This window comes from Anopheles funestus, chromosome 3RL, assembly GCF_943734845.2.
Source record: "Anopheles funestus chromosome 3RL, idAnoFuneDA-416_04, whole genome shotgun sequence".
In the NCBI taxonomy this organism is placed as follows: domain Eukaryota; kingdom Metazoa; phylum Arthropoda; class Insecta; order Diptera; family Culicidae; genus Anopheles; species Anopheles funestus.
In genome coordinates this window covers 46,040,111-46,053,254 of record NC_064599.1, presented here as the reverse complement: position 1 = coordinate 46,053,254, position 13,144 = coordinate 46,040,111, and the positions used below count along the sequence as shown (strand labels likewise).

The 13,144-nt window shown below is 38.0% G+C and overlaps 1 protein-coding gene across 5 annotated transcripts; it reads right to left on the bottom strand.

Annotated features, from left to right (window-relative positions):
* Window positions 1-360: 360 nt before the first annotated feature.
* Window positions 361-13,085, bottom strand: LOC125769136 (OTU domain-containing protein 7B-like). Of its 5 annotated transcripts, XM_049437627.1 has the most exons (6): window positions 12,774-13,085; window positions 12,342-12,663; window positions 6,653-7,356; window positions 5,689-6,234; window positions 5,124-5,313; window positions 361-5,049 (listed from the first exon to the last, which is right to left on the bottom strand). In XM_049437627.1, the coding sequence occupies exons 3-6, from the start codon at window positions 6,777-6,779 to the stop codon at window positions 2,412-2,414; spliced, it is 3,501 nt and encodes a 1,166-aa protein (XP_049293584.1). In that variant the 5' UTR covers window positions 6,780-7,356; window positions 12,342-12,663; window positions 12,774-13,085; the 3' UTR covers window positions 361-2,411. The 5 variants fall into 5 exon arrangements, with proteins under 5 accessions (XP_049293584.1, XP_049293582.1, XP_049293585.1 ...); XM_049437625.1 differs by lacking the exon at window positions 12,342-12,663; XM_049437628.1 differs by lacking the exons at window positions 6,653-7,356; window positions 12,342-12,663.
* Window positions 13,086-13,144: the final 59 nt, after the last annotated feature.

The window sequence follows — 13,144 nt, the reverse complement described above, 5'->3', positions numbered from 1 at the left end:
TTATCGTCATACGTACATATAGGACAACGAACGTCGACTCACGCGTACGTCGTCTCTACACGACGTAATCGTGTATAAACTCCCATCTGGACCGTGCCACCCTACGCAGAATTGACCATAATGGTTAGTTATAATTAGTTAAAATTACTAATGATTATAGACCGAACAATAGGCCTTATTCATATTGACAAGATGTGTCCGAATTGGAAGCAAACGGATATCAGAAGATCTGAAACTGCCGTCTTTTAAAAAGCAAAAACAGAAACGAAGCACCAAATCAGCAAATACAACGAACAATGCTCATGCCGTTCAATGGCGAAGTTTCGGATGCTACCTACTTAACTAGTGCACATCGTCAACTAATGCTCTCATCATCAACAGTTTATTTCTTTTCCTTTTACACCGCACCGAGTCCTTTTACACCGCACGTACGCTCCCGCTCAGTTTTATAGTTTTTCACAAGAACAATTTGCTCTTTAAATCATTCACAAACTTTGGTTATGCATAAAAGATAAATATTGTAGGCGCATGCGCCAGGTTTTCCGGGTTTCTCATTTTGGTTGACTCTGCCTACCGTCCATCATGGATCGCTAGTGATCCTTTTTCATTGGTAATGCGTAATGTATAGAATAAATATATCGAGCCTTCTGATCTGTTCCTTCGTGTATAATTTATTACTCTCTTGTATGGCTACCTACTTGCGGATGTCACTGGATCAGTATTCTGTTTTGGAGCTTCACACCTGTTTGCGCTGCTTTTCATAACTCATTTTGCATTGGAGCATCTAAAACTTAAAATCTACACAGACGGTTAGTCAATTGATGCTGATGAGTCGATACAAGAGAAATGAAGAAGTGGCAAAACGCAGTTGATCATGAATTATTTCACATTGTTAAATATTAAATAAAACAAAACATTTATAATATTAGTTCTACTAACGCTCATATCAATTGCTCTTTTGTAGATTGCAATTGTTTCTCATGTTGATTTCACTTTTGAAAATAAAACTTTACCGACCCTAGTATGTTCTGAAACTTTGGAAGGTTTTTTGGTACTAACGTACACTCCTAGTACCTCTGGGGCTGTTATACAAACGCTATTTGTTGCTATTAACTGTTTCAAAACGCTTTCTACGAGACAAAAAAACGCATTTAAGTAGATTAAAATCAAACGTAGCAACAATTCGCTGTATAGTTTTGAAACCTTATGATTATTTCTAGATAACATTGATCGCGTCGCGAAGACAAAATATGTATGCTGTAAAGAAAATAATCCAGTGTGCCGCCAGCGATAGTTATTAGTGTCCTTCCTTCTGCGAATTTCAATACCTTTTAACGTAGGTGCAGTAATATAAACGCAGCGCAAACCCACACAATCGTATCGTGACACAAAACGTATCATATCTGTACAAGACAAAATCGAATCGAAGGTCTATAATGCTTCACTAGTTGAAATTACACACAATTACACATGCAAAAACAATTCGAAGATAAACTTGATGGTTTTTTGATTAATTCTAACACCTGTTCGCGTGCACAGCAAAGCCTTTTTTCTGTGATTGAATAACATAAAACGAATTTCAAATCTTATAACAAATAACAAATCTAGCAAAGAGCAGTGAAACACAGTTTAAGAATAAATTAAACACACTATCGTACAAATAGTGCACTATTGGATTGGTAGTGTCGAAATATGATGCACAACATAATCTTAACTGTGACCTAACACACGAAAACACACGTCTTCTTACACAATTCATACGCAATCAGCAGGATTGATCGAAGGCGGTACCTTGGTTGCAAATGTGGTTTAAAAAAAAATGATAAAATTGCTGGGGGCAATAATTTGAGTTTCAACTTGATCTTATCTTGCCAACACGTTTCCTTTCCATTTCTATACAAACATTCCACACATGGTCGCAGCATTACTATAAGCAAGTGTATTTCCCCGAAGCGGAAGAAGCTAGAGCACTATGTAAATTTTGAATCCGATATCCTGAACGTAGGTATGTGTCAAACATGTACATCAATATACCAATATTCGCAAAAACGGATGATCAGTTTGGATATGACCTATATTATATCACAATTTTACTGACTTCGCTACTACGCTAAGCTACATCAACAGCCAATATAATCTTTGTGTTCCTGTATCCTTCGTATTTCTTTTGTGTTTTTCTTTTGGTTTTTATTTATGTATTCTATTTTGCTGTAAACAACTGTTTGATCTCAACATCCAGCACTATTTCTGGTGAATAAGTGAGAGTCACACTCTAAAACTCATAGCAACAAAGAATTGAGTATTTTTGTTCGCCCCTCACAAACCGATTGCTATGCAACCCCAAATGTTGGGATGGTGGTATTGCCGTGTTTTCCGGAGACTGTTGGAAATGGTGAAATTAAATGGAAGCTTTAAATATTGTACTCCTGACAACACTTGGAGCAGTAAAAGTTAGTGTTGATACTTCCGTAGAATTTGCACCCTTCTGTGCGGCATAGTTGATTTTTGCCGTAATGACTACTGTTTACGATTGGTTGTGATGATTGAAGTCCTCCATTACCTACACCAACCCCAACACCAATAGAGGAAGAAGACGACGATGACGAAAATGGATGCAAGGATCGCATGGCTTCGTTACTTCCTGTTGATGAACCATGTGCCGTTCCTGCTATTCCATTGTGAGAGCTCGCAAACTGACCAACAACTCCTGTGCCAGTAGAATCAGCGCTGCTAGATACTGGAGGAAGATTTACCACACACAACGCTCCGGCACGTGTATAAGGTATGTTCGAATTGTGACTACCGCTGTGTCCACTACTTCCCGGTGAATATACGGATGCAACAATGCCACTAGAGCTGGAAGTCGTTGAACCGGATGAAGATGGGCCGGTTGGTGGTTTAGCACTGAGAGAATATTCCATACACGTACCAGTAGCTGCCTGCTGTTGCTGGTGTAACGGTTTGTTCGCTTCTTCCCCCCTATGATAATGGGACTGAGGATGTTGTTGTTGCTGTTGTTGTTGGTGGTGATGATGGTGGTGATGCTGAAGTTGTTGCGGCTGCGAATTTTGTCTGACCAGGCCAACCGCAATGGATGACTGTTCCAAAGCACCTTGCTTGTAAGCAGAGGCTGTTGGTAAGTGGATCTCGTTCGGTTTCGTATCATTGTAAAAGGTAGAGCGTGACAAATAGAGCGTTTGATCGAGATCATTCAAACGCCTTGCAGAAGGTAATTTTTGTATTCTATCGTGCGCATCCATGTCAGCTTCAGCGTAAAATTTGGACTTACCCGTCCCGTAGCGAAGTGTGTAATCCGTCGAATCGATGTTACATTTAGACGGATTAGACGATTCTCTTTTGCATTGCATTTCATAGCATTCTAGGCACATATAACTGGTCGCCGCGGTACCATAGTTCAAACACCCGGCATTAATACAGTTAACCGGTCCACCTCCATCAATTTCGGACAGTTCGATAACACGCCCATCACCACCGTATTCAAGCTCATGGTCACGATGAACCTGTCCTACCTCTGCAACGTATTTCGTAAGACGTTCGATTTCCTTTCGATCACGCATCTTCTCCGCCTCAAGGTAACGTTCTTGAGCGCACTCAAGGTAGTTTCTTATCATCTCCTCCTGATACTCGTGGCGGCGAGATTTTAGCTGTGCACACAAAATTCGAAACCGTGGGTACTCGCTACGATAATTACTTTTATCATTAAAATGAGACTTTTTGCCATTGGTTCCTCCCGCGTTACTACCGCTGTGGCTATTCTTACTACCGATTCGTGTAATCGAACCAATGTTTTTACGAAGCTTGCGGCTCATTGATTTACCAATGCTGCCAAATTGCTTTGCAACACTTTGGAGTTGTTTTGCAGCTTTACTTTTCCCTCCGGCATCTTTCCCACTGCCACTAGCAGGTAAAGATTGGTTGGAAGCCGTCATGGATGCTATTGCTCCTCCACTAATTGATGTCGCCGTCGAGGATGCAGTTGCGCTAACTGTCGCCGTACCAACATTATGATTGTAATTCTCATCGGATGTAAACACTATTTCTCCTTCCGCAATTTTTTTTTCATACTCATCGTCGGAGTAATCGTCGTAGTAGATTTCATCGTCCGGACTTTCAATACCGGTAGCATGAACTATGTCCAGATATTCTTTCAACAACGCTATATGTTCACGATCGGTAAGAATCCAATTCCCATCGCTTCCGTCGTATTCGCGCCAATTGAAATCCTTCCCAGGATCAATACAAAATTGAATCGGAAGTAATTGATTCGTTTCATCCACTAATGGTATTAACGCTGGTGGACTGTCGTTACTCGCTTCCATAGCTACCAACGCCGAAAAGTGTGCCATATCGTACGCGAGCAACAACGGTGCCCGGTGGCATTCGTTCGATGGTACTTCGAACGGCAAATAAACGCCCCCAAATGGTATGGGTGAAAATGCCTCCCCGTTAATGTCTCTAAGAAACACATCGGAAACCACTATGATCGTGCGTCGAAGTATATGCGCTAGCGCTAGTACATGAATCTCTTCCAAGCTTTCGTATGTGGCATTTTCGTCTTCTCGATCGCTGGTTAAAGTAGAACTTGTCCCACCTGTAAGAGCATCAAAGTTTTTTTCGATCAATAGTGATCGGCGCCTGGAAGGGCCGGTACTCTTGGAATTGCGCCTAGGTTCTGGGGAAGCAATTGCCACAATTTCCTCCCATTCTTTAGCCCATTCGCTTTCACAAAACACGAATCCAGCTTGCTTATTGACACGCGTTTGCTGGAATCGCCACCGCCGATAAAGTGCTTCGCGAAATTCTTCCTTCGATAAAATGTCATGCAGCGTACGACGCAATGTCAAACGACGATCGTGAAAGCCCCACATAGCCAGCGAGGCAGCGTGTAGCAGGCAGTTTCCATCACCTGTAGTTGCTAATGGCCACAGTTTACGACATGCTCCTGATTCATACCACCAGTTCAGCCGGTTTGTAGTTTCCAGCGAGTTGAGGGTAGAATTCTCTATAAGATCTTTTTCGAGAAATTTGCTAAAATAAATAAACCATATAAAGGTTACAAATTTTATTCTTAGACACCAATGTAATTATGTTTTCTCTCTTACCGAAAATCGTCCGTATATTTAGTAAGATCGGGCAGGGTAAACGTATAGTCCGGCGTATCGATGAAGTTCAAATTTTTATCATTCTGCTCATGAATGTGTGCGTGAAAATCCATCTCAAACTCTTGTCTGGCGCGCGAAACCAATGTCACATTTTCGGTAGCACGTGAAATTCCCCGTTCCAATTTTTTGCCTTTTAAATATGAAAAATAAAGATACAGGAAACAGAAACGTTAGTTAACGCTTATGTTTTCCTTCCATTTAGTTTAGCAAACATACAAAACATAAGCATAATCAGAGCGTACGAACAGCTTCTACCATGAATTAATCAATTCATCAATGCGACAAACCTAGTTTTTTGGTCGTAAACTTGCACAAGAACAATTAAACATTCATCTTGCATTATGTTTATAATATAACATGTACATTGAATTTTACAAACATAGCCTACAAGTGACACCGTGAAGAAAGTGGATTTAAGTTATTCGATAAGTAAAACACAAAAGTAGCATACGACAGGAACTGAGAGAATGGCGAAATTATTTTTTTAAAAAATCGTGAAACATACTATCAAAAATGTCAATCGAATCGGCTTTCTTGAGCATTGGCTTCAGATGTACAATCGGTGTTTGTAAAACGGAGTTGTAGTTCATTCCACTGTTGCTGCTGCAGCTCTCAGGATTCACATTCCCCACCATTGACATCCCGGTGGACGAAGACCCGGAATTGTTAAAATGGTTATACTGTGGATTACGGTGTGATTTCACGCCAGACAGAGATTGCATTTGCACGGTGGTACTGTTATTGCTGCTGCTATTGCTAAATCTGTTGCTTTCACAAAATGTCCCGTTTTTGCTTCCGATCACACTTCCGTTAGTTACGTATGGATATTGTGAATCATGAATATGTTGCATATGTAGTGGTTGTTGCTGGCGTTGATTTTTGCTAAATGTACCCGATGATAGCATCGATCTCGTTGTTGCTGACGGTAGCATTGAAGAAGTGGACGCAGATCCGTACAAATGTGGCGTTGATGTGGATGTAGATGAGTGTGCTTTCATTAGATCTTCATTTTCATTTTTCTTGTTGTTGAAATATTCCGTAGTTGAAGTATCTATCGAATGATACGTTGAATTGAAATTAATTGAATATCAAACTAAGCGCCACAACTATTGAAACATGTAACGAAAATGTGGATTGTAATACAACTGGACAAGCTGATCATCAAAAAGCTTCAAAAAGCTGCAAAATGTTGGTTTTTATAATGCGTTAAGTTAGTTTGTTAAAGGCTAGATTAAGCGCAAGCTACTACCATACATACGGATAATGACAATTATGTACAAAAATTCATGTACAATCGTTTGAAGAATGAAATTAAATATTAATAGTTTCTATTTGCCAAACACATCTGTACAACTAAAGCCAGACAAAACAAAACCAAGACTTTGCAACATAACCATTTTGATGAAAAGATAATTCACCACTATAGAGAAAAAATATCAACCAATAGCTTAGGCATAGGTCATAAATACCATTGTAATCGATTAGCGCTTTCTTCAAATCCCATTCCCAAGATTTCAAACAGCTGACAGCGTCTTGCGTATTAGCTCCAGTATGTGTGATGAATTCCGTGACCAAATGAGTAGTCTCCATGTTCATTATTCCGATTATTTGCTTTTATCTCGCGCAAATAATTTGCACTCCGGATTGTTATCGATTGATAAAGTTCACAACAGGACTGGTTGTAATTTACGACGAGTCGATTGTGATCCTCTCCTCCAACGCAGCTTACATTATTCTCTACGAAATGGTTCATCGACCATATCTAACACCACCTGTCGTGGAAGTTTTTCGTGTTTAAAGCAGCATTATCATTTCTATAATGGTCTTGTTAATGGATTCTACAGTAGTACTAGAATAGCTTTTACTATTCTTATTTTTATATCCACAGATTAGAGATCGCCATTTAGGCAGCATTGACTTGCACGATGGTTGCTGATTTAGGTTTGTATCTTGGTTAAATTCTTGTCATAAACACAATGTTCAGATCTTAGCATTGTTCAGACGTGACGAAATCCATCTAAAGTGTATCAAAGCTGATGTATTATTTAGAGTCTCTAGGCGTTCTCTGGAAGTTAGTAATGCTTTCAATTGAGAGTACATGAAGGAAGTGTATGAATAACTGCAGCTGATGTTAAATGGTGAAGTGAGTATGTTTGTCAGCACATGAAAGGAGCTTGAAAAGAAATGAGAAAAGTAGCATGAAGATTAGTTTATAAATTATACTTTCATACACTACAAGAAAAACATACGTAAATGTTAGAAACGTTGTTAATGTCACAACATTTCTCATGACTAAACAATGATGACTACCAAATGAGTGAATAATTGAGTTTTTTACGGTTTAAGCTTTAAAACTGAACCATATAGTCAGTGATTAGAAGTAAGTAATAATGCTTTGCGATTTGATACTCATAGTCTAAGAGTCTATCAATTATGTTAAGTATAGCTGTTCAAATTACAATCATAAGATTAATTATAAAATAACATAGCTATAAGTTATTCAAATGTAATTGATCTTATCGTTAGAAATTAACAAGTTGCTCTGGAAGTTTGTAACAGTACAATCTCATCCCATACTAGGTAGTAACTTCACGAGATGCACGAACTCGCAGATTTAAATATATAACACAAATTAAAATATTTTAAAGTAATTTTTAATACATTTTCCACTTCAAAAATATGCATGAAATACTGAACAAATTACGAGCAAGCAAGGAAGTTAGCTTTATGGCTTTCAAGTATAAACTAAGTTGCACGCGCATTCGAAATACGCGCAAATTCGAGATAGGCGTATCACTGTGGATTTCCACGGTCCGCAATAATGGTGTATCCCGGCGGTACATCTATACTTGTTTTATGTCTCCGGTGATATTGCCTTTAGTTATTTTAGCGTTTTTTTAAATAGTATTTATTATGCTGGATTACCCGAAATGGATAGTCTGGTTTAGGAAACAAGATATCGTCACAACGCCTAATTTGGCGAATAGAATAGGCAACTAGAAAACGCTTCCTGTACTTAGCGGACACACCGTACAGGATAATCTTCATATGTGTAATTATTACACTAAAGTTCTTCTTGGCTTTACGACCTATACGGGCATGCCGGCCATTTCTGGCTTACTAGACTTATTTCTACCTCGTAACCGGTCCTTACTCCAAGGGGACGGTCCGGATGGGATTTGAAAGCCGGTCCTGTCGTGTGGTGCTGACACCATTACACACATCACATCACATACAAGATCGGGATGCCCCAAAAAACTAAAGTTGCATATAACGATTTCCAATTATTATAAGTATGAATACACATATTTTCATTCCATCGATTCCACAGTAAGGCATAGTTGTAGTTTCTTCAGCTATGAAGCATCTTGGAGCAGGCTTAAAACAATAATGGTATTTGTGGTTATTGTTGGGTGTGGGTGATTAGCACAAATATTAAATGATCATTCATCATCATCATTAGAAACTATATTGTCGAACCTCAACCAAAAGTTAGTGATGAATGGGATTACACTGACGGTCTGTTAATTTTCAAATTCATCATTTGGATATATTCAGAGTAGTGCTTTAAACCATATACAAACTTTATTGATATTTTCTAATTCAGTTATCTGCAGTAGATAAGCCCAAAAAGTAAAACTTTGGAATAAATAGTATATCTCAATTTCATTCTAACATCTAATATCTAATATAATTGTTCAAACATGACCCCGTTACAACTACTTAGTATTGACGACTGTAACATTTTCCTTCTTATTTACAGTACAGCAGGCAGTACAACCTCGCAAGAGTTCTCTTCATTTACCAGGAAGCTGGAAAGGCAATATACTTGGTATGGGCAAATTGGGGCGAATGAGATTTCGTACCTGTTCTGTAGTGTGGAATACCGGCGTCGCTTTCATTCCACCAATGAGAACGTAAGTATTTTCCCTGCGATATAATAAGCTGCTCATTACTTTTGAATGACCTTCCAGATACCTAATATTTTGTTCCAAATTATTCACTCAAACTCATATTGGCCCATAATTTATATTATTCAATTTATTCGATCTACCTCATTCCATGAGGAACTTTAGAGACAATTTGATCCTTCGCCACGTTTATCAAATATTTAATGTGGTTAACCACATTGCAAAAATCAATTCAGCACTCAAGGAATGCCTAAAACACAGTATAAATTTTCAAATAATTTCACTACTTCTTCTTATTTGGTTCTACATACGTTTCTCGGTCTTGGTCAACTTTACCCAATATCTGGCTATCTGTGACTTAAATCCCTCATATCTGATTAATCATGGGTGACACGATCCAGCCAGGCTTTAATATCCCATTTCGAGCTTAATGATGAGTCGTGCATTACTGATGCTACTATTAGACCGATTGGGATTTAGTTTCATTTCAAGTACTATTTTAACAAAAATATCTCAGGTAAAAATGCTCACATGATTACAGCTTTTTTCCTTTTCGCTAAACACAAATAAATCGCTTCTTCGATATTTTATTAAATATTACCAAAGAGTTCTCAAATTTCCCATTTAATCCATGAGTTAAAATGGAATGAAATTTAAGATTTTTGCTTAGTGGCTGTCCTATTTTGAGACCATTTTTAACTGTCCGACGTGTACGAAATTTTAAGCTATTGATGATTAAAATTCAAAAAAACGGCATTTTAAAGCTGTCCTAGGAATCAATAAACAACAATCCGTTTAACAACTCAAAAACGTGAGGATGGTAAATCGTTTGGTTTCCGACAAAAGTATTGACAATAATTCAATAAAATCTATCATAGCTGTGTGGGTTGAACTCTAGCGGTATACGCTTGAACCGCTAGAGATCGCACATCTTGAAACTGTTTTCAGGCTTAGGGATTACGCGTTAGCATTCCATTTTCAGTGATTTTTTTTATTTGGTTAATATTTTCTTTGAATGGGGCGTGAAGTTTTTTGATTTCCTCATCAACTTTTAACAAAATCAAGCATATATATCAAATAAATATTTTGTAATCTACTAACAAAAGGACAAGGCGCAATTGATAAGCCTAAAATAAAACACGTTCATGCACCTGCAATTTTGAGTACTGAACATAAAACTGATTAAATGAGCGGTCGCCAAAGTCTAAGAGGGGTTTTTATCTGTTATTCATAGTCAATTTAAAAGAAGAAAAAATCAAAATATTGATAACAATTTAAATTACATTGAATGCTTCGGTTTATTCACGATACCACCCATATTTGCCATTACTGAAGTTTGACACACTGGGAACTGCATTCAAATTTGCTGAAGAAAAAACTTTCATTATAAATCTTTTAAACATGAACTAATATTATATTGAGCAATTGAAAAAATTGAAAACTTTTGTTCAGTTCTGTTTTTTTTTTTTCGAATGATCATGTTGAATTTTTTTTTCTCTAAATTCTGAGCTGATCATTGTATATGTAGGGTATATTTTTCGAAAAAAAAAACAAATCATTAAATTAAATGCAATTAATGATTTTTTTTCAACAAATTGGTATATTAATTTATAATAATTTGCTTTAGAGTTTTAGTTTAGTTTGGTGTATGTGATAACCAGTGCCTGTTCCACTTGGCAGGAACGGGTATCAAATCCAGATCGTCTCCCCGTAACAAGGACTGGCTATCCGGCTAAGTGATAAAAATAAGTTTAGTAAGCCAGAAATGGCCGGCATAACCTTACAGGTTGTTAAGCCAAGAAAAAAGAAAATACTATCCATGGTATGAAGCCTTCAGACTAAAATGTGTGTCCTTCACATGTTGATATCGGCTACAAAATGTATACACTTTTTGCATTTGGTTTCACTTATTCAAAATTTAATCCCTCTGGCTTGCTCGTTATAATTCTACTTTTTGTAGATATTTCAAATTGTTTTGTGAAATACCGCTGTATTCCTTTTCTCTCTCTAGTTCTCTAGCCAACAAAGGTGTACCGATTTTTGATTTGTCTTGATTTCTCCTATAATAAACTGTTAATGACCGAGAATGACTAATTTGTTGTTTGATTTGCATTGATTTGTTAACAAAGAAGCTATCTATTGCTGATTGAATGATAAAACGCGGCCTGGTCGCAGATCATGCAACACCTCGTAAGGTTTTTTGCATCGAACATGCGGTCATATGATTCTCATCGTAGACTATTTTTTTGCCTTACCAGGCCATGGTGAATCACGCATAACTCCGACCTTAAAGATAGCAATACAAATGCAACCGTATTTAATTAATTCACAGGCTACCCAGTGCTATTGCTAGTAGCAACGTCAATCTTTCACACGACAGGACCGGTACCAGTTTCTCATCCTAAGCGTTCCCCAGTAACTATGACTGATTATTCGGCTACGTGTGGTAAAATTAAGTCTAGTAATCCAATTATGGCCAAGTATGAAACTAGTAGTTCATTGCGCCAAGTAGAAGTGATGGGTATATATTTTTGCTATCTGCTTCAAATACGCGGATAGATAAACACTTGTTAGACTCATCGTACGTAATTCACGGTAAAGAGGACTATGTAGAGGTTACTATGAAAAACTGGGGATGTCTGGCCTTCGTATTCAACAGTGTTCTGCAGTATATGTCTATTGCCGACCTCTGGTTGAGACGGATCAAACAAATGTCATGTGCAGCTTGGTGCAATTTCATGCATTCCTTATATGGGCTTACTAAACTCATGTTTAGTACCAGAACTGTATCCGGATAATCTATGGTTGCTGGAGGTCTTCAGACTAGATTCGAACCCACAACATGTTGTGTCGTCAACTGTTTTACCTTCAAAGCTGTTAAACTGTTGTTACTGGATCGTAACAGCAACAGTTTATTGTTTACGAAATAGTTCCTGTTTTTGTCGACGCATAACACACGACGTTCTATTGGCACACGAAATTGGCAGACGAAAACAATGTCTTACGTATCCCGCACAATGCAACATGTAACACCGATTCAACAATCGTTTTGAGGCAAATGGAATAGAGCTTCCAGCCGCAATAAAATCCATCACCTGCGTTCAACTCGCAAAGTTCAAGGTAAACGAATGGTCGTACACTGTATTGGTGTAAACGCGAAAAAGATGCTACTAATTTGGACAAAAGTTTTTTCACGTAGGTACGTAGAAATATTACAGAACAATACACAAAATCCCACCAAACTTACTTTCATTAGCAAATAACACTATTCATTCACCAGCCTACTGGGTGCTGCAGCATTTCTATATTGTTGTTGTTTGGAACAAGTGCGCTATCGTTTTTAATTTTCGTCAAACGCCACTTCTCGCGCTCGACGACTTCAAGGACGGGAAGAATCGGCACATTACGTTACATTACGCGTTGTTTCCCCTTTTAGAAATTTGCCATGCCATCATTCATTTTGCTTCAAATGCACACTCCTCTGCTATGAACAGGCATGCACACATTATCTATTTCCGATATCACTTCCGCTCCGTTTTACACAGAAACTTATTCGCTAAAGGTTCGACCTTATTTAATGTGTAAATAAATCTAGGGTGTTGTTATATTATCGGAAATCATGAATCATCTCGCACATATTACGCGTTTTGTTTGCCTTTAGACGAGGAATTCCGTTTACCTTGGGATATATTTATGAACACTACTCCGATTTTACACTTGTTTCAGAACCGATACATCATTTGTACACAACGTAAATAAAATAGAGCTGCTCTTTACTGTTCACTTGGTATTATTAACACACAAATATTTGGTCAACAGCAACACACTAGGCAGCAGCAGGCTATCTTATTTAACCGAACAACGAAATACTATGGACGATTACAAAACTGCTTAATTTGGAATCGCACTACACATTCCGCAGGAAAACTTTGTGTGCGTTTTTTTTCTTGCCTGCAAGAGATGTGAATCAGATGGCCATGAAATCGAGCAACAAGAGTGAAGCCCCATGTTAACGGCAGCATTAGCGGTATTGAAAAACAGCAGAATAAT